This window comes from Pseudophryne corroboree, chromosome 1 (assembly GCF_028390025.1).
Source record: "Pseudophryne corroboree isolate aPseCor3 chromosome 1, aPseCor3.hap2, whole genome shotgun sequence".
Lineage (NCBI taxonomy): Eukaryota > Metazoa > Chordata > Amphibia > Anura > Myobatrachidae > Pseudophryne > Pseudophryne corroboree.
In genome coordinates this window covers 602,002,130-602,024,845 of record NC_086444.1, presented here as the reverse complement: position 1 = coordinate 602,024,845, position 22,716 = coordinate 602,002,130, and the positions used below count along the sequence as shown (strand labels likewise).

Below are 22,716 nucleotides of genomic sequence, written 5' to 3'. Positions count from 1 at the left end.
CCAGATCCGCTCAGACAATGCAACGGCAGTAGCGTACCTCAACCATCAGGGAGGAACTCGCAGCCAAAAAGCAATGAAGGAGGCAAGTCACATACTAAAATGGACAGAACTCCATCTCTCAGCATTATCCACAGTGTTCGTTCCGGGAGTCCTAAACTGGGAAGCGGACTTTCTCAGTCGACACGCCATTCAAGCAAGCGAATGGGCTCTACACCCGGAGGTCTTTCAGACTCTAGTTGACAAGTGGGGGTTTTCAGAGGTAGATCTCACGGCGTCCCGTCTGAACAACAAAGTACCGGCATACGGATCAAGAACAAAGGATCCGGGAGTGATCCTTGTTGTGCCGTGATTCTAATAGCTCCGGCTGGGCCCAGAAGGCATTGATACATAGATCTGCAGAGGATGTTGATGGAGGCTCCACTTTGGCTCCCTCAACGTCCAGCTCTACTGATGCAGGGTCCTTGTTATCACAGGCATCTGGATTGACTGTCTTTGACGGCGTGGCTGTTGAAACCTCAATCCTGAAGTCAAGAGGTTTTTCACAACAGGTAATTCAAACTATGCTCAGAGCAAGGAAACCCTCCTCAGCTCGCATTTATCACCGAATATGGCAAACCTATATTTATTGGTGCAGTGACAGAAGTATGGACCCAAAATCCTTCAGAGTATCCAGAATCTTAGATTTCCTTCAGGCAGGAATGGGTAAGGGTTTGTAGGTGGCTTCCTTGAGAGTGCAAGTATCAGCATTGACTGTATGGTTCCAAAAGAAAATTGCCAATTTACAGGATGTGCGTACTTTTTTCCAGGGAATGCTGCGCATTCAACCACCTTTTGTTCCTCCTGCAGTGCATTGGGATTTAAGTCTGGTTCTCAAAGCTTTTCAAGTGGCTCCGTTTGAACCACTTAATAAAGTGGATCTTAAATGGTTAACAGCTAAAGTTCTCTTTCTACTGACTATAGCATCTGCTTCTGCTAGAAGAGTATCGGATTTAGGAGCGCTGTCATGTAAATCTCCTTTTCTGATTTTTTTTTTTATCCAGATAAAGCAGTTCTCAGAACTAGGTCTGGTTATTTTCCTAAGGTGGTATCTAAATTTCACCTTGACGAAGAAATTGTGGTCCCGCTTTTCAGGTATTGGGACTTTCTACAGGAGAAGCGTTGCTGGACATAGTCCGTGCATTGAGAATCTATGTGGATCGTACCAGTGCCATCAGAAAGGCAGATTCTCTCTTCATTCTCTACGGATTTCACAAGCGGGGATGGCCTGCTACTAAACAGACGCTAGCAAGATGGCTTCAAATGACGATTTCAGAAGCATATTCTCGAGCTGATCTCCCTGTTCCGGCTAATGTCTCTGCTCACTCTACACGTAAGGTAGGTCCTTCATGGGTAGCACAACATGGTGCTTCAGCAGAACAGATATCTTTATACTCCCTAAACTCTTTCCTCTTGTATGGAAGGGTGTGCATGTGTGTTCTTCTTGCCTGAATAGGGTTCTACATAATGCTCCTGCCTAAATGCTTTGGAATACAACTGATTTGCCTGAGCCAGTGGGCAGGGATATATGGACGAGCCCGTTGCATCCTGGGAGGACTGAAAGCTTGTGATCGTTTGGTGCCATCCGCTGTCGCTCCATCATATCCCATTGTTATCCTGTGGACATAGGAGAAATACCGTTATCAACGGTAAGTTCTTACCATAACGTATATTTACCCTGCACAGCAACAATATAACCCACCCAAATCTAACTCTCTCTGCAAATATTATATTTGCCCAACCCGCAGTGCACATGGTTTTGCCCAGTAGCTAACAGTTTTCTGCTGCGATTAGATCTGAATTACCCCCAAGTGTACTACATCCACTTCCCCTCTCTTACAAGCCTTACACTAGCTCCCAGTCTGAATCCAATTCAAGCTTCTCAGACCCATTTACAGAGCCCTCACCTATTCCTCTCCCATTTTCATATCTGAACTTATTTCACGTTACACTCCCATCCTCTTCGCTTCACAAATTCATTCCTCCTCTCCTGCCAACTGATTACTTCCTCCCATTCCTACCTCTAAAATTTTGGCCATGGTGCTCCCTACCTCTGGAATTCTCTACCTTTCACTATCAGACTCTCCAGCTCTCTTCAGAACTATAAATGGCCTCTCAATGCCTACTACTGTACTTCATCAAACCCTGTTATCTCTCATCCTAACCCTTTGTTACATGCTTACATCTACCTCATCTTTCCTCCTAATCCTGTTACATGCTCACTTCTGCCCCATCTGTGCCCCCCCTGTCTGGCTGCCCTTCCCCTTCAGAATGGAAATTCCCACGAGCAGGACCCTCTCTCCTCGTGCTTTTCCTTCTCTGAGGCTGGGCATACTCTGTACCAGTGGTTCTCAAACTGTGTGCCTAGGCACCCTGGGGCGCCTCCGGACACTTGCAGGAGTGCCTTGGTTTGGTGGTCTAGGGCCAATTCAAATTATTTATGGTCAAAGTAACAGGCAAAACCAGTGCTGGTGGCTTCCATTTATATTTGATTTGTTAACTGCTGTAAAAGCAGGTGATACAAGAAAAAGGAACAAACTACTGCATGTGGAACCTAGAAATAAAGTCCCATCTATAACATTGAAATTTCAATATTTCTCCTTCATCCACTAGGGGCCACTGGAGCGTAGTTACAATGGGGAAATAGTAGGCAGTAATTGGGAGCTGGCACTTTAAAAATTCTCACACTGTGGCTAGCTCCTCCCCTACTATCTCCCCTCCAAGCCAGTCTTAGTTAGTGCCCGAGGGAGCTGGTTCACTTGGGTTTAGCTGAAGAAATTTTTAATTTTTTCTTTATTATTTTATTTTTTCTTACTTACACACACAGACTGGCAGCTCTGCCACTGCCAGTCTGCACCGCGGGAGCTGCCGGCGGGGTCCCATCGCAGCTGCGTGCGGCTCGGGATGGGCCCCGGCTGAGGGAGACACTGAGCTCTCCTGAGTTGGCGGACACCGCTGCGTGCGGCGCGTGTCGCGGCCACTCCATCCAGCAGAAGATTCCGGCAGCAGGGCAGCGGTGAGTATCAGTGGCCGGACACCGCTGCGTGCGGCGCGTGTCAGGGTCACTCCGTCGGCAGAAGATTCCGACAGCACAATATACGTTGCCGGACACCGCTGCTTGCGGCGCGTGTCTGGGCCGATCGGTCGAGCAAGACTCCGCTGAGTGCGGCTCCTGACAACACTACATCAGGACAGCGGTGAGTACAATCTCCCCCCCTCTAGACTGATGTATGTTTTTACTCGGGGAGATACAAAATGATTTAATGTGTAGGCGCACTTATTGGCGCCATTATGTGGGGGACGGAGCTTCAGCCCGCTCTGTAAGCGGGCTCAGCGCTCTTCACTACACGGCTGCAGCATAGGCAGCCGGGTGATATATAATACATTCTCCCTGCGGGTAACAGGCTCTCCTCTCCCCGACCGCAGCACTCCCCGCTCCCCGGCCGCAGCATACAGGCGGCCGGGGAGATACATCTCTGTACTTAAGACCGTTCCCCGGCCGCAACATTCAGGCGGCCGGGGAGATACATTTACACACTCCGTTCCCCGGCCGCAGCATACAGGCGGCCGGGGAGATACATTTACACACTCCGTTCCCCGGCCGCAGCATACAGCCGGGGAGATACATTTACTAAGTGAGGCGGCCGGGGAATACACGCTTCCCGCTGGCTATGCAGCGGATTCAAAATTGGCGCCGAAGCAAGGGGGCGGAGCTAACTCCCGCTCTGTACGGCGGGCTCTCTCCGCTCCCTGGCCGCTGCAGCATGACATCGCCGCTCCACAGTCCCCCGCTCCCCAGGCCGCTCAAAGCTCCTTTCCTCGCCTGGCTGTGCAGGGAGGATTCATCCTGTGCATATAGTACAAGGTATGAGGGGGGGGTGATGGCTTATAACAGCGGGCTCCCCGGCGGCGGCTCCCAGCTCGGTTACTGTCTCTAGGCAACACACCTGTCTCTGGGGGTTTTAGTTTTCTAGACATTGTTGCTGCTGAAATATAGCTACATTCCTCCCTACAGGGGAGTCCTCTGCCCTGCATTTTATACTTGTAGATCAGGGAACCTGCTCTATTACACATAGACAGTATTTATCTACCCTATTAGGTTCACATACACAGTTTTTCTCTACCCGGTTGGGTTCACTGTGGTGTGTGTATGTATATATATGTATGTGTGTATATGTGTATGTGTATGTGTATGTATATATATATATAGATATAGATATAGATATATAGATATAGATATATAGATATAGATATATATATATATATATATAGCGAGAGATATATATAGATATATAGATATATAGATAGATAGATAGATATAGATAGATGTGTAGATATGTATTTCTCTAACGTCCTAGTGGATGCTGGGGACTCCGTCAGGACCATGGGGAATAGCGGGCTCCGCAGGAGACAGGGCACATCTAAAAAAGCTTTTAGGTCACATGGTGCGTACTGGCTCCTCCCCCTATGACCCTCCTCCAAGCCTCAGTTAGGTTTTTGTGCCCGTCCGAGAGGGTGCAATCTAGGTGGCTCTCTTAAAGAGCTGTTTAGAAAAGTTTTTTTTAGGTTTCAATCTCAGTGATTCCTGCTGGCAACAGGATCACTGCATCGAGGGACTTAGGGGAGAGATTTCCAACTCACCTGCGTGCTGGATGGATTGGAGTCTTAGGCTACTGGACACTTAGCTCCAGAGGGAGTCGGAACACAGGTCAGCCTGGGGTTCGTCCCGGAGCCGCGCCGCCGATCCCCCTTACAGACGCTGAAGAGACGGCAGAACGGAGGTCCGGAAAACAGGCGGCAGAAGACTCCACAGTCTTCATGAAGGTAGCGCACAGCACTGCAGCTGTGCGCCATTGTTGTCACACGGCTCACTGACTCAGTCACGGAGGGTGCAGGGCGCTGCTGGGGGCGCCCTGGGCAGCAATATAATTACCTTTAGTGGCAAAATAAATACATCACATATACCCATTAAGGCTATATGTATGTATTTTGACCCAGGCCAGTTTCTTAAAAACCGGGAGAAAAATCCCGCCGAAAAAGGGGCGGAGCTTATTCTCCTCAGCACTCAGCGCCATTTTCCTGCTCAGCTCCGCTGGTGAGGAAGGCTCCCAGGACTCTCCCCTGCACTGCACTACAGAAACAGGGTAACAAAGAGAAGGGGGGCATAAATTGGCGATATTTATATATTAAGAGCGCATATATAGTAAACAACACCTTCTAGGGTTGTTTATATACATTTATAGCGCTTTTGGTGTGTGCTGGCAAACTCTCCCTCTGTCTCCCCAAAGGGCTAAGGGGTCCTGTCTTTGATTAGAGCATTCCCTGTGTGGCTGCTGTGTGTCGGTACGTGTGTGTCGACATGTATGAGGACGATGTTGGTGTGGAGGCAGAGCAATTGCCGATGATGGTAATGTCACCCCCTAGGGAGTCGACACCGGAATGGATGGCTTTAGTTATGGAATTACGTGATAATGTCAGCACACTACAAAAGTCAGTTGACGAAATAAGACGCCCGGCAAACCAGTTAGTACCGGTTCAGGCGTCTCAGACACCGTCAGGGGCTGTAAAACGTCCTTTACCTCAGTCAGTCGACACGGGTACCGACACAGATGAATCTAGTGTCGACGGTGAAGAAACAAACGTATTTTCCAATAGGGCCACACGTTATATGATCACGGCAATGAAGGAGGCGTTGCAGATCTCTGATACTGCTGGTACCTCAAAAAGGGGTATTATGTGGGGGGTAAAAAAAAAAAACTACCTGTATTTTTCCCAGAATCAGAGGAATTGAATGATGTGTGTGATGAAGCGTGGGTTACCCCCGATAGAAAATTGCTAATTTCAAAGAAGTTATTGGCATTATACCCTTTCCCACCAGAGGTTAGGGCGCGCTGGGAAACACCCCCTAAGGTGGATAAGGCGCTCACACGTTTATCAAAGCAAGTGGCGTTGCCGTCTCCTGATACGGCCGCCCTCAAGGATCCAGCAGATAGGAGGCTGGAAACTACACTGAAGAGTATATACACACATACTGGTGTTATACTGCGACCGGCAATAGCCTCAGCCTGGATGTGCAGTGCTGGGGTAGTGTGGTTGGATTCTCTGACTGAAAATATTGAGACCCTGGATAGGGACAGTATTTTATTGACTCTAGAGCAATTAAAGGATGCTTTTCTTTATATGCGAGATGCTCAGAGGGATGTTTGTACTCTAGCATCAAGAGTAAGCGCGATGTCCATATCTGCCAGAAGAAGTTTATGGACGCGACAGTGGTCAGGTGATGCGGATTCCAAGAGGCATATGGAAGTATTGCCATATAAAGGAGAGGAATTGTTTGGGGTCGGTCTTTCGGACCTGGTGACCACGGCAACTGCCGGCAAATCCACCTTTTTACCTCAGACCCCTTCACAACAGAAAAAGACACCGTCTTTTCAGCCGCAGTCCTTTCGCTCCTATAAAAAGCGACCAAAAGGACAGTCTTATCTGCCGAGAGGCAGAGGAAAGGGTAAGAAAGGGCAGCACGCAGCCCCTGCCCAGGAACAGAAGCCCGCCCCGGCTTCTACAAAGCCATCAGCATGACGCTGGGGCTTTACAAGCGGACCCAGGAACGGTGGGGGGTCGACTCAAGATTTTCAGCAATCAATGGGCTCACTCACAAGTGGACCCGTGGGTCCTGCAGATAATATCTCAGGGTTACATGCTGGAGTTCGAAAGGTTTCCCCCTCGCCGGTTCCTAAAGTCTGCTTTACCAACGTCTCCCTCAGAAAGGACGTCGGTTTTGGAAGCCATTCACAAGCTGTATTCTCAGCAGGTGATAGTCAAGGTACCCCTCCTACAACAGGGAAAGGGGTATTATTCCACTCTATTTGTGGTACCGAAACCGGACGGTTCGGTAAGGCCTATTCTAAATCTGAAATCCTTGAACCTGTACATACAGAAATTCAAGTTCAAGATGGAGTCACTCAGGGCAGTGATAGCGAATCTGGAAGAAGGAGACTTCATGGTGTCCTTGGACATAAAAGATGCTTATCTACATGTCCCGATTTACCCCTCACACCAAGGGTATCTCAGGTTCGTGATACAAGACTGTCATTATCAGTTTCAAACGCTGCCGTTTGGTTTGTCCACGGCCCCTCGGGTCTTTACCAAGGTAATGACCGAAATGATGGTTCTTCTACGAAGAAAAGGCGTATTAATTATCCCTTACTTGGACGATCTCCTGATAAGGGCAAAGTCCAGAGAACAGCTGGAAGTCGGTGTGGCGCTAACACAAGTAGTGCTTCAGCAACACGGGTGGATTCTAAATCTTCCAAAATCTCAATTGACCCCGACAACGCATCTGCTGTTCCTGGGTATGATTCTGGACACGGTTCAGAAAAAGGTATTTCTCCCGGAAGAGAAAGCAAGGGAGTTATCCGAACTTGTCAGGAACCTCCTAAAACCAGGAACTGTGTCAGTACATCAATGCACAAGAGTCCTGGGAAAGATGGTGGCTTCGTACGAAGCGATTCCATTCGGCAGATTCCATGCACGGACATTTCAGTGGGATCTGCTGGACAAATGGTCCGGATCGCATCTGCACATGCATCAGCGGATAACACTGTCACCGAGAACAAGGTTGTCTCTCCTGTGGTGGTTGCAGACTGCCCATCTGTTAGTGGGCCGCAGATTCGGCATACAGGACTGGGTCCTGGTGACTACGGATGCCAGCCTACGAGGTTGGGGAGCAGTCACAAAGGGAAGAAACTTCCAGGGCGTGTGGTCAAACCTGGAGACGTCTCTTCACATAAATATACTGGAGCTAAGAGCGATCTACAATGCTCTAAGTCTGGCAAAACCGCTGCTTCAGGGTCAGCCGGTGTTGATCCAGTCCGACAACATCACGGCAGTCGCCCACGTAAACCGACAAGGCGGCACGAAAAGCAGGAGTGCAATGGCAGAAGCTGCAAGGATTCTGCGCTGGGCGGAGAATCATGTCATAGCACTGTCAGCAGTGTTCATCCCGGGAGTGGACAACTGGGAAGCAGATTTCCTCAGCAGACACGACCTTCACCCGGGAGAGTGGGGACTTCATCCAGAAGTTTTCCACATGATTGTGAACCGTTGGGAAAAACCAAAGGTGGACATGATGGCGTCTCGCCTCAACAAAAAATTGGACAGGTATTGCGCCAGGTCAAGAGACCCTCAGGCAATAGCTGTGGACGCTCTGGTAACACCGTGGGTGTACCAGTCAGTGTATGTGTTCCCTCCTCTGCCTCTCATACCAAAGGTACTGAGAATTATACGGAAAAGAGGAGTAAGAACGATACTGGTGGCTCCGGACTGGCCAAGAAGAACTTGGTATCCGGAACTTCAAGAGATGCTCACGGAGGATCCGTGGCCTCTACCTCTAAGAAGGGATCTGCTTCAGCAGGGACCTTGTATGTTCCAAGACTTACCGCGTCTGCGTTTGACGGCATGGCGGTTGAACGCCGGATTCTAAAAGAAAAGGGCATTCCAGAGGAAGTTATTCCTACCTTGATTAAGGCTAGAAAGGAAGTGACTGTACAACATTATCACCGCATTTGGCGAAAATATGTTGCGTGGTGTGAGGCCAAGAAGGCTCCAACGGAAGAATTTCAATTGGGTCGATTCTTACATTTCCTGCAAGCAGGATTGTCTATGGGCCTAAAATTGGGGTCCATTAAAGTTCAAATTTCGGCCTTATCAATTTTCTTCCAGAAGGAATTGGCGTCAGTGCCTGAAGTACAAACTTTTGTCAAAGGTGTACTACATATACAACCCCCAATAGTGCCTCCAGTGGCACCGTGGGATTTGAACGTGGTTCTAAATTTTCTCAAATCTCATTGGTTTGAGCCGTTAAAATCGGTAGAATTAAAATACCTTACATGGAAGGTAACCATGCTGTTGGCCCTGGCTTCTGCCAGGAGAGTTTCAGAGTTGGCAGCTTTGTCATACAAGAGCCCATATCTGATATTCCATTCGGACAGGGCAGAATTGAGGACACGTCCTCAATTTCTCCCTAAGGTGGTTTCGGCATTTCACTTGAACCAGCCTATTGTGGTGCCTGCGGCTACTAGCGACTTGGAGGACTCCAAGTTACTGGACGTTGTCAGAGCATTAAAAATATATATTTCAAGGACAGCTGGAGTCAGAAAAACTGACTCGTTGTTTACATTGTATGCACCCAACAAGATGGGTGCTCCTGCGTCTAAACAGACGATTGCACGTTGGATCTGTAGCACAATCCAACTTGCACATTCTGTGGCAGGCGTGCCACAGCCTAAATCTGTAAAGGCCCACTCCACAAGGAAGGTGGGCTCATCTTGGGCGGCTGCCCGAGGGGTCTCGGCATTACAACTTTGCCGAGCAGCTACGTGGTCAGGGGAGAACACGTTTGTAAAATTTTACAAATTTGATACTCTGGCTAAAGAGGACCTGGAGTTTTCTCATTCGGTGCTGCAGAGTCATCCGCACTCTCCCGCCCGTTTGGGAGCTTTGGTATAATCCCCATGGTCCTGACGGAGTCCCCAGCATCCACTAGGACGTTAGAGAAAATAAGAATTTACTTACCGATAATTCTATTTCTCATAGTCCGTAGTGGATGCTGGGCGCCCATCCCAAGTGCGGATTGTCTGCAATGCTTGTACATAGTTATTGTTACAAAATCGGGATATTACTGTTGTTGTGAGCCATCTTTTCAGAGGCTACTTCGTTTTGTTATCATACTGTTAACTGGGTTCAGATCACAAGTTGTACGGTGTGATTGGTGTGGCTGGTATGAGTCTTACCCGGGATTCAAGATCCTTCCTTATTGTGTACGCTCGTCCGGGCACAGTACCTAACTGAGGCTTGGAGGAGGGTCATAGGGGGAGGAGCCAGTACGCACCATGTGACCTAAAAGCTTTTTTAGATGTGCCCTGTCTCCTGCGGAGCCCGCTATTCCCCATGGTCCTGACGGAGTCCCCAGCATCCACTACGGACTATGAGAAATAGAATTATCGGTAAGTAAATTCTTATTATATATATATATATATATATATATATATATGTGTGTGTGTGTATATATATATATATATATATATATATATATATATATATATATATATATATATATATATATATATATATATATATATATATATTAAGTGTGTGTGGGTATGTATATAGATATGTACATACAATACCATATATAGGGGATAAAACAAACACTTCCGCAATGTTTTCTAATAACAAAATACCCCTTGCCACATAACATTTTCCCCCATCTTTTCTCGCAGGCTGGTCACCATTTTGGAAAGCCAGCGCAACCTCCGAGAAACTTCGGGTGCACCTAAATTAGCGGTACACTACATACAGGGTGGGGTGTTGCCTTTCCCTTTATTATTCCTTGGTGTCACTAGTTACTAATGCTATTAGTAATTTGGGGAATGTATTTAAGGCATCAGACAAATAGCGCTGTGGCTCAGTACGCTAGTAGCGGGTATCTGATCATCCAAAAAAAAAACAAAAAAAAAAACCTTTAAGGGGAGCTCCTATAGCCTAGTGGCTAAGACTCCTGTCCCACAGCGCAGCGCTATTGGTTCAGGTCTCCGCTGCTCCAGAAAGTTTATTTGAATCGTGTCGGTCAAACATTATGGTGCAGGCCTTACATAAACCTTGCATAGGGCTGTGTTTATATAACCACTTTTCTCCTTTAGTTTGTCTCACCTGGGATAGTCAAAGATTTCCCTCTTAGGTGTGAAGTAGGCGGTGGAGCCATCTGCAGAGCCCTCCACACACCTGCATGACACTCCTGTTTGAACAGCTCAGATTATACAGGTAATGTCACTATTAACCAGAGACCTTGTACGTCATTTCACCTCTCCAGGTTTCTAAAGGAACCTTGTTAACCTTCCATGTTACAATACTAATGATGTCTGTTTTCTGGGGAGTCTGAACCAGTGTCTCAGAATATCCAGGTGCATTGTACAGCAGTTCGGCTGATACTGCAGGTAAAGGAGGCGGACACGTCAAGTCCATCAGGGTTCGACGCCGAGGACAAAATGGCAGCGACTGGTCCAGTTTCGGGGTAGCTGGACATGCCCCGGTAAGCGGCCGGCAGACACCCGAAGACACAATTTCAGGTATCAAACAAGGTTTGTTTTCCTATCCTTTCCCCGCAGACGGCACACAAGGGTATCAGAACCTCTCTAGGGTATACCCCTTAATGTATCGCCGGCCCAACAAGCTGCCGTTTTCCTGAGGCAACCTGGCTCAGGGATCCATCGAAAGCACAGATACGGCAGCGGGTTTCTACCCTGTCCGGAGCAGGTAGGTTGTGGAACAATTGTCCTCTAGGTTACAGAATCACGATTCTGCTTTATGTTCTTTGGAAGTCTCCACGTCTGTAGACTCGGAACCTGCATTTTCGCTTGGACTGTGGGGCTGCGACAGTGACAGGGGAATATGAAATCCTACGGGGCAGATGGTTCAGGGGAAGGAACTTTCTGCAGGATTTCTTGAACCATTGGAGGTAAGTCCACTTTGATTTCTCCTACTACTGCCCCAGCTCCAAAACAGACCTTTATCGGTCTTTCCTTTTAGATTTTTCCGTACCCTTTCAAGCTTTCGACTCCACACGGGCGATATCTCCGTACCCAGGGGGTCTCAGGGTAAAAAGGTTGAAGCAGTAGGTTCAACATCCTCGGTCCAGTCTGATTTTCGGTCATCCTATACACCCACTACAGGTCAGACTTTCCTACCACCTGGAGAGCCCCAGGGTAGGCGCAGGTCGGTGGGACAAGGCTTGGGCGGTTACAGACTGGATGTTGGGGTAAAACCGTCTCCGGAGTCCCTCGGCATGGATCGGCCGCTTTACAATGACGAGTCATAATGCCGGCGGCGCTCTATATGCTTCAAATCGCAAAGGGGGGTGTTCCCTGTTTTTCACATATCATTTCAATCGGGACAATTCTCAGGCCTTTGTTTTCTTTTCACGTTCCGAAGCCAGTTGGCTCGGCCAGGCCTATTCTGGCCTTAGAATCCTTTCAGTCTGTGATTGCTAGTTTGAACAAAAAAGGGAGTTTTACGTGTCCCTTCTCTTCAGAGATGCCTGTTTACTGATTTCCGCTGGGTTTCCGTATCGGGCTTTTCTCAGATTCGCATTATAGGATTCTTATTTTCACTGTCAGTCCTTTCCTTTCGATCTCTCTTCCGCTCCCACAGGGTTCAGGAAGATCACAGAATAACTCTTTTTAAAGGGCAGGAGGTGACGTTGGTTCCCTAATGGGACAGTCTACTGCTACTATCCCACTCTGTACATTAGGGGCTTCTGAAGATCCGGAGGATCCAGGAGCTTCTGGTTCGACACAGATCCAATTTATGCTCCTCATAGACGTTTTCTCAACAGGGTCCGTCGGGGGATTTTTCCTTCCTCGGTACCAGGTATTCTATTTCTTCAGTCAAGCTGCGACGCAATGAATGGTCGCCTACATTCCCCTCTGAGCGGGGGACAACAAGCTTCTTTCCAGGTCAAGCCACCAGGTCAGACTCCCGGGTGAGGGAACATTCCCCGGAGTTTGGTCAGCTGGTCCGCTATGGGCGGAGAGTTCGGAGCGACCTCAGAGCGTTCTGACTGACTCTTTAACCCTTTCCTACTCTCGGACGTGAGCTCTGGCGGCAATAGCCGAGGATGACCTCAGGGTTCCTGGGAGTTTCGGGTTATTCTATCCTGCCTCCTTTTCTATTTCTACCTCACGGTCGATAACACAGGAAGGGAATATGCGTGCTAGTCCTCTCCGTGGCTCTGGTTGGGCCTCGCATGACTTGAAGATACAGCTACACCTGCTGTCAGTAGAGGAGCCTTGGCTCCTACCTCGACTGGACTGTCTACTTCAACAAGGTCCTTTTTCCTTTTTCAATCTTACACTGGTTTCATTTAACCATGTGACTGTTCACGAGACCTCAGAAGGGAGGAGTTCCCTAGTTCGGTTAGGCCTACTGGGCCCCAATTTCAGAAGTCTGTTACCTCTTCTCGCTTTTGCCACTTTTGCAAAAACTTTAAGGAACTTAATAAGGAGAAAAAGGGGTTTTCCCCTTCTTTCAGTTACCATTCAGCCGTCATCTTGGGTTTCTCTGGGAGGTTTTACTCGGCTGCGCTTCAAAACACATTGACCTGAATTTTGTGTCTCTTCCTTTTTTCGGTTTTCTTCCAAAAGAGATTTGCCTGGCGGCCGCAAGTTCAGCCTCTCTTTCAGAGAGTACTCTATTGACAACTCCCCCGGCTGAGCTTCGGCCTCAGCGGTCGTTCCTTCCAGGGGGGATGTACGTTTTTCATATAAATCTGACACTAGTGTATTTCAGTCCTCTTTGAATGTTGTCAGGGCTCGCCGACTCTCTCTACAGAGGTCTTAGGCTATTCAACGAAGTGTTTTTCCTCTCTGTTCTGTACGATGCTCCCGTACTAAATAGCCGGGGTCCCAGCATATGCTGGGCTGTTGGATACCTCTGACAATCAGACAGTCTTCTTGGCGGTTGCTCTGGAGCCTCTGTTTTCCTTTTCAGCGCACTTTACGCGCGTTGTGGGACCTTCGTGGGCAGTTGCCCGTGGGGTCTCCATGAATACTTTGTCGGGTGACTACTTGGTCGGACCGGCATTCGTTTAGTCAAATTCTACAAGTTTGACACTTTCGCGGCCTCTGCATCACAGTTTGGCCGAGTGGTTTTACAGGACTCTCAGCGCTCTCCCACCCGTTTTGGGAGCTCTGGGACGTCCCCATTGTAACTACGCTCCAGTGGCCCCTAGTGGATGAAGGAGAAATCAGGATTTTGGTACTTACCGATAAATCCCTTTCTCCGATTCCACAGGGGCCACTGGACGCCCGCCCAGCGCTGTTCCTCCTTGTTTTTTGCTTAACTGTTTGCAGATCACCATATGACTGCTTGTTGAGTTCAGGCTTGCCTGGTTTTTTGTCAGGTTCGGTTCCAGGTTTAGTTTGGGTTATCCTGGTTTACAGGGCGTCATTAACCTCCTCTACCTTACGGTTTGTTTATTCCAGCTCTCCTCGGGCACAGTTTTACGTAGACTGGCTTGGAGGGGAGATAGTAGGGGAGGAGCTAGCCACAGTGTGAGAATTTTTAAAGTGCCAGCTCCCAATTACTGCCTACTATTTCCCCATTGTAACTACGCTCCAGTGGCCCCTGTGGAATCGGAGAAAGGGATTTATCGGTAAGTACCAAAATCCTGATATCACCACTTCAGTCTGTTACCATTATAACAAAGGAACATGGAGGTCCCTAGTACTCGAAGGGGGAAGATGACAAAATAAAAGGACAAATTTATCTATTAAGAATCTTCAGCTGCAAATGGTGCCACACAGTGCAGAATGGTTACCCTAAGTTAAGCATTCCCAACCTTGGTCCTCAAGGCACACTTAAGGGGGGTACACACGGAGCGATAATCTAAGCAATCTGACTAGATTGCTTAGATTTTCAGTAAGATCGCTCCGTGTGTAGCCCTAACAGCGATAGCGATGCGCTGCTATCGCTGCTGCTAGATTGCCGCTGGGTGAAGTGAGCGCCCCCCCCCCCCCCCCCCCGTCTCCCCCCGCACGCTCAGCACAGATCGCTCTGTGCTGAGCGGTGGGAGAGATGTGTGCTGAGCGGCTCGCTCAGCACACATCTCTCCTGCATCGGCCCGTCTATATGGGCCTTAACAGTGCAGGTTTTAGTGATATACAGCCTCCAGCACAAATGGTTAAATCAAAATAACTGAGGAACTAATTAAGCTGCCTGTGCTCAGGTATGAATATCACTAAAACATGTACTGTTAGTGTACCTTGAGTGCTGGGGTTGGGAATGCCTGTACTAGTGTATCCTATAAAATACTAAAAACCTTTTTAAGCCTTTTGGCTTAATAAAGGTTAATTTACTGTAAATAAATTAATTCTCTCTTGAATTCCAGAAGTTAAACCTAAAAGCAGAATATTTTTCAGTGATGCAGGAACTAGGAGAGTGTATTGGGTTGGTGGCAAACTTTGGAGGAGCCCCTTTTAATAGTGTGTTGACAGCCTGCTGCTGGCAAAAGCTAGTACAGCCTACCGTGACCGCAGCAGATGTCTGGAAACCAGATCAGACCCAGGGTAACAATTTGCATTTTTGTTTAACCTCTGGTTTCCACGAAAGCCGTGTAAAGTGGTCTAAGTATAATTGTAAAATAAAGACTAAAAAATTTACATTTTTAAAAAATGATTATCCGCTCTAATCAGTGAATAATACAGAGCATAAATGAAAGATCGCATAAAGTCAATTGTTGTCTAAACATCATCTAGTTAGCCTCTTAGGAAATGTCTATTCTGTGCAATCTTTAACATACACATTATAATCTAATTTCCTGCATCCTTTGTTTATTTATAAATGTAAATTGACTAATATACAGCTCATTTTCATTCTGTGATTGTTCAATGATACTGTTACTCACACAAAATGGTGCTTAATCATTTCCATGGAAATGTGGCTACTGCCATGTCTCTGATAGACTAACCCCTGTCCATGACCTCTTCATCCTCAAACTTCCTCTAGGTTTCAGCAAAAACTAAAACCTGTCGCACAATAAAAGGGCAATTCAATTGTTGTGGACGTTTTAGGAATAGGCACCCACATGGAGCAATTCAATTGTTGCTCATTTCAAACACCTATAGCCGCGGGTGAACACAATTTCTTCTTGCAGCCTCCAGTGGTGTGAGAAGTAATATGCACAAAGTCTGTTTGGGTGCCTAAACTACCATTTGGGTACCTAAACCACTTCTTATACTGGTTTAGCCACTTTGTGCGGCTAAACACGATGCTCTTAGGCACGTCAGTACTAATGGTGCCCCGTCGGAGAAACAATTGAATTGCTCCATTGGGCACCCATTTGTATAGGTGCCTAGTGTGGGTTTGGGTGGAAAACAATTGAATCCCCACTGCCTTAGATGCAGTCCTTTCCCAAGGTGCCCATGTTAAAGTCTTCTTCTTCCTTATATTTTCCTCTCATCATTTGTAGTACATACTGTCCAAATGCAGTAATCAATTCCTTCTCCCTGCAAGTTGCTGTGAGCTGTTATTCCACCCTAGCTCCATTTCTCGTCCTCTGGCATCACCACGACCATCTTTGGCGATTTCAGCATTCTCATTATCCTGATTAATCTCTAAAATCATCTCGCTCACCTTCTCTCCCTCCCTCTTCTAGTTGGCTTCCTACTTTGGCCCTGATTATCAGCGGTCTGTGCATGCATTCATGTCGCTTTGCATGTGCCGCGATGGTGTTGTGACAGCGGTCGCTGAGAGGACATACAGGGACTGGAAGTGGTGTTAAAAATAAAGGAGTGTCCCATCTGTTTTGGGGTTGTTATAAGGCTAGGACTGCGATCATGTACACAGCTGCAATGTCTCCAGTGTTTTACTTCCTGTGTGCATGCACAGGGCTACTTGGAACTTCGATAATCAACTGTTCTACGACGGATGCTGCGTCCTTGTACATAGACACTGAAATTTGCAAAGCTGCCAGTGAGCGTCTCGGTACAAATCCAGATGGCTGCGGCATTTGCGTATTTTTGCACAATTGCTGCCTACAAATTTGCAGCTGGGGATACATATGCCTATGTGAATCAGGCTCTTTGTTCAGTTTGTGATTATTTGACACACTTTCTCTCTCTGGGACCATGGTATGCAATCTCTCTTCCACTGGTTAACCTCTTTGCACTGTTACTCATCTAGGCCTCCTCATACATGTAAAGTTTCCAATTTTCATGTTCTCCTGTACTTACCGGTCAGATCTTAAAGATACAATACCACATAAGGATTATATATGTATTCACAAATTTAAAAAGAGGTGTGGCATTCCTCTCTTTCAAGTTGGCAGCTGAGATTAAGAGCTGTAAGTTTTTGTGTATGGGTTTACTCACAGGAATTCTTTTCCTATTGTTACCAATTGAAAAAGCTTGCTGACAGGTATGTGAGCAGATAAGAAGTGTCCTTGATTGCAGCTTCTCATCCCTTAAGCCCAGTACTCACGGGCCGATGTGTGCTGAGCGATGCAGGGGGAGGACTGGGGGCTGCTCATTTCACCCAGCGGGTGAAATGAGCGACCTGCTAGATTGGCCTGTATGGGGCTGCACATCGCTATCGCTGTGGGGGGTACACACGGAGCGATCATGCTTAAATTCTAAGCAATCTAGTCAGATTGCTTAGATTTTAAGCAGCGATCGCTCCGTGAGTACCCCCCTTTACACCAGAACATCACACTGAGCTCCAGAGAGGGCAGAGCTATAATGCTTTGCTCCTTTTGATGATAGTAGTGCAGCTTTAACCACATTAGCATCTTTACAAGTGGTTCAAGCTAATCTGTTTTTGGATCAAACATGGCTTTGCAGAACAAATAAACTCCCAGGGGTATATTTACCAAAGGTTGATATTTGGTTCGATGTACTGTAGTGCAATTTCAAATTGATGGCAATCAGTCTAAATCAATGTTGTTTCAGGGGCTGTAATACACATTTACTAATATGACATTTTATAGTCCTTTTTAAATGTTCGTAAATGTGTGTGTTAGCCCTGGAAACACAACATCGATTTTCATTGACTTGAAATCAATGGAAATCACTTTTTTAGTAAATATACCCCTCAATCTCTCTTCTTGGTCTTCTAACAACAAACTTTTTTTTATTAGATTGAAATCTCTTCTCAACCTTTCCACCATGCCCTTTTACAACCAAAAACCTTAAGTCATAATCTCGCATTAATTTTAGCAATTTCTCTTTTATCCCATAAGCAGTCTGACTAGAAATTAAGAACACAACGCTCTGTGTGTAGGGGTGCCGGCGACAGCGATTCGCGGGGCTTTGTCGGTGCTAGATTGTTCCTGGCCAATCTGACTCATTTCACAGCTGGGTGAAGTGTGCACCCCCCCTTCCTTCCCCCTGTTCCCCACGCTCAGCACACATCGTGATGTGCTGAGCGGTCTGTGCTAGATCGCTCAGCACACATCTCTGATCACATCTCCCCGTGTGTACTGGGCTTTACACCCCCTTCCCCAAAAATCAAGTAAAAAATAAAATTATAAAAATGATACTAACCCACAAACCAATTAACATAACTGCACCAAGTTGACCATGGCAACCAATCAGCTGCTACTTATAATTTTATAGACTGCACTGGATAAATGTTACTTCAGTGCCGATTGGTTGCCATGGGCAATTTCTGCACTGATTCACTGCTTCTTGAATAGCCCCCAAAATAACTTATAGCTCAATCTTTTTGCTCTGTCGATGATATGCTTCTCTAATTCATTTGCGGTCACAGGTTTTGTGAGGGAGCGATTGTCAAACCTCTTTTAGAGGGTGGTACACATAGAGAAATCGGTTATTAAAATCTAAGCAATCTGACTAGACAGCTTAGATTTTAAGCATGGATCTCTTGTGTGTATTCCCCCCCCCCCCCCTCCCCCCAAAGATTGCTGTTGCTAGATTGGCCTGCATGCAGGTACAATCTAGCACATCGCCCATTATTCCCGCTGGGGGAAATGAGCGCCCCCTCCGTCCCCAGCGCAAATTAAAGAGGGCTGGGAAATGGCTCCTGGAGCTATTCAATTCAGCGCAATGTTATGCCGGAATTGAGGATTTCTTCTCGCACTACTCCTGGGGTGCGAGAAGAAATCCAACAAAACTATTGGTGCAATGCTGTTTTCTGCCTTTTAGTGTGCCAGAAACTGCATTGCACCCGGCACTTAAGTCAGAGAATGCCGGTTCTCGGTACAAAACACCATATTTAAGGCGCGAGAACTGGCATTCTCAAACATAACAGCTCGCTGAATTGACTAGCTCTGGGAGCTCCTTCCCAGCACTGGGCACAATTTAATTTAGTGCCAATTGCACAATGTGACTATTTATGGTAGGATCACCTTGAGCAATATCTTCCGACCAGATAACCCATGTTTCATTTGTGTGTCAGAACCTTAACTCTAATTGGGTCTCCATCTTTTAATCTGTTTCTGTCCCCATTTGTGAAATGCTGTGGAGTATGTTTGATATTAAATGTGAATAATGTTTAATATGTTGCTTGCTGAATACAACTATTTGACTTTAATTGCAGGAGATGTGGAGCTATGCATACTTTCTAATGATCATCCTGTCTCTGGCTGAGAGTACAAAAGGACAGAACAATACTACACACATTACATCCACAGGATCACCGCAGACTCCTACCTCAATTGTCACTGGTCGTATCAAGCCCTTCTGGAATAACATTGAAATGATGCAGAGAGCTTTCTATGTACTCATTGGCATCAGCTTGTTGGCTGTACTCTACTTTGTTATCCGGACTTGCACGTAAGAGACAAAAGCCTTGTGATTATATTCTCACTATTACATTTCTTTCTTCTTCATCTTCCACCACCGCCGTATATAGGTTTTCCAACCTTGGGAGACTGTCAAACAAGAAGCTTGAAAATGGCTTACATGGTTAACAGGAACTCCATTTAGTGTCTCATCGGGTGGTTTTAAAGCTATCCATTCATAATGTTGACTTGGATGGAAAGTCAACATTGAAGTGAACGACATGGCTTAATATGGGCAACTGATTTTCGTCGATTTTGTTAGGGTTAAGGCCCCCATACATCTGCGATATATTGTGGCAATTCTCAGTTTTGGAGATAACTGTGTTGGGGCTTTTTTTTTCATAGGCCATTCTGATCAAAAATGTTTAGGATCACCAGTATATATTCAGTTAAAGATATATCGAGCTTTGTTTTGGGTGTATGGCGAGGATCGTCCAATGGGCCAACCGGTTCGCCGACAGTGGGCAGGGCTTCGCATGCTGCACGTGGGGGGATGGGAAGGAGCAGGTACAAATGGGTGACTATAGTGCTAGTGGGATTGGGGGCGGGAGCATACGGGTGCCTAGTGGGGAGGGGGACGGATGGTGGGTGCAAGTTACCTGTAAGCAGCTGCTCTGTGATACAGGTGGCAGTTCCAGGATTCAGTTTTCTGTAAAAGTTTGAGGCCTAGTGGGGAGAGAACACTCATATTTGGCAGAACTGCCCATTTAAAAAATGGTACAGAGACATGTAATTGGCTCACTCACGCCATTCTTCAATTTCAGGATGGCCACAGCAAGCCAATCGCGACTTGCCACATCATGGTCTTGCTCCCCTTTGGCTGGTATATATTACAGACATGGGGGGTCATTCCGAGTTGTTCGCTCGTTGCCGATTTTTGCAACGGAGCGATTAAGGCGAAAATGCGCATGGTACGCAGTGCGCATGCGCTAAGTATTTTAGCTCAAAACTTAGTAGATTTACTCATGTCCGAACGAAGAATTTCCATCGTTGAAGTGATCGGAGTGTGATTGACAGGAAGTGGGTGTTTCTGGGCGGAAACTGGCCGTTTTCTGGGAGTGTGCGGAAAAACGCAGGCGTGCCAGGATAAAACACAGGAGTGTCTGGAGAAACGGGGGAGTGGCTGGCCGAACGCAGGGCGTGTTTGTGACGTCAAACCAGGAACAAAACGGGCTGAGCTGATCGCAGTGTAGGAGTAAGTCTCGAGCTACTCAGAAACTGCTAAGAATTTTCTATTCGCAATTCTGCTAATCTTTCGTTCGCAATTCTGCTAAACTAAGATACACTCCCAGAGGGCGGCGCCCTAGCGTGTGCAATGCTGCTAAAATCTGCTAGCAAACGAACAACTCGGAATGACCCCCATGGTGCAGGCAGTCTGATGGAGGAGGAGCTGAGAAGAGCTCCTGAAGACTCGGGTGGGTGGTGGCCAATACAAAAGAACTCATAGGCCGCTCCCACTCGGAAGAATGCTATATAATACATTATTTACAACCTTAGGGAGACTAAAGGCACCAGAAGGCCCTCAATGTCTGAGCAAGCTGGCATGTCAAGTGCAGGCATACTGAAGCGTGCTTACTGGAACCTGTAGTTCAACTGTGTAGGACAATTTTACTTTTACTGCTATCAACCTCCCCACCCACCACCCAGGGGTGCAGGGAGCTATCCCTGGGCTTCAGCCCAGGCCTAGGGTAGACTGGAGAGGGGGCGGGGGACCCAATATTTGAGGGGGGGGGGCACTTCCCCAGGAATCCCCGGCCTGGGTTGTCTAGTTGGGGGGGATAATGCTTTGGTCGGGAGGTCCCGTGAAGTGTGCCCCCTGGCTGTAGCTTTACCCTGCTGCCAGTGGAGCCCAGTGGTGGTTCTGAAAATATGGAGGACCCCTACTCATTCCGCTGTACCCCCTTTCCACCCCTGTATTTTTAGAACCAGGGCTGCTCAAAGAGCCTTTAGTCAAGACACCTATGGACAAAACTATGGTCATCATCCATATTTCAGCATTCACACCATGTTGACATTCTAAACGTCGACTTTTCATGTCGCCCCATTTCAAATATCTTGTAAATGGGAGCCAGTATTAAAATAAGATTCTAATCTGGTGATTATGGAGTTGACTTTTCACGTAGATATATTGGTATGTGTCCACATTTTACTCCAGATAGTGGAAGTATGATCTTAAGTAATCCAAAATTTTGACAATTAACGCTGCAGTGTTGTCAGTCAACATTCTATATAATCAACCCTAACCAATTTTACATCACACTTTTTAGTTTAAAAAAGAAGCCACAGAGGAAGAAATATGGGCTTCTCTCAGACTACGATGAAAACATGGAAATGGCGTCTCTAGACAGCGATGAAGAGAAAATTTTTGAATCCAGACGTATAAGAAGGTGAGGATAGTGGAAACTCCAAGTTTATACCTTTTACACTGATGTTTATTTTGGCCTCTATTATAAAGGTGATTCTGTTTGTTTCCCTACCACCACTTTTTCTTTTTTTTTCCCCCACAGGTGATTGGCAAATAGGTAATTCTTGGTTGGCTAACTGCAATGAAGACCAACTTTCTGTCCTTGTGATGGCAGACCTGCTTCCTACAGGCCCTGTGTTTTGAGGGGATACGAGTGTTGGCACCCATTATTTATACTTTTCAGAACCATTGCTACTGCAGAAGACTAACCTGCTATGATTTGGGGCATAGCATGTATATACTACTGAGAGGAATTTTACACACAAGGCTTTAGAAAAAAAAAATTACTGTTTATTCTATGCCATTTGCACAAAATGTACATTCCATTTTCACATTGAGGACTACAGTATGTGTAACTTTTCCCAACTTGACCTTACAGCTATTAATGGTTTATTAACTGCATTGATTTTTCCATGACCAACTAAGTATGTTCTAGATTTTGTTGGTGGAACCAGGTAATGACATAATTTTGCTGCCAATGAGTTCTGCAAAGAAGCAGTCTCTTCCTCACAATGTGCTAATACTTTTATAGCTGGTGCAGTATGTTTTGTAACAAATGTTTATTTTTCCACTGTGCCTTTTTATACATGAATAAAACATTCCCTCTAATTTGAACAGCCATTCGACCGTTAGTTAATTGCAATGCGTATTTTTGGTTATGTGGCCTCACAGTTCTAATTTCTATTCCAACCAGGACACGCTCTACATAATCCCATACCTCTGAATTGGAGGTTTGAGTGTACAGGGCATTCATAGTTACCCTGTAAGGAAGCACATTCATTCTTACATTCAGTGGTGCAATGGAATAACTGACAAGACTGCCCATGTACATGGCTTACATCATAAACAGCATTTGTGATGT

General features: G+C 46.6%; 1 protein-coding gene across 2 annotated transcripts in view; it reads left to right on the top strand.

The window, feature by feature from the left end:
• The window catches only part of FAM174C (family with sequence similarity 174 member C), a 102,775-nt gene extending 80,306 nt beyond the window's left edge, over positions 1 to 22,469 (top strand). For both annotated transcript variants that reach the window (XM_063914337.1, XM_063914338.1), the window contains exons 3-5: positions 19,147 to 19,382; positions 21,658 to 21,777; positions 21,898 to 22,469. In XM_063914337.1, coding sequence (XP_063770407.1) covers positions 19,147 to 19,382; positions 21,658 to 21,777; positions 21,898 to 21,901 — 360 coding nt within the window. In that variant the 3' untranslated portion in view covers positions 21,902 to 22,469. The remainder of the gene's footprint in view (positions 1 to 19,146; positions 19,383 to 21,657; positions 21,778 to 21,897) is intronic.
• The last annotated feature ends 247 nt before the right edge of the window (positions 22,470 to 22,716 follow it).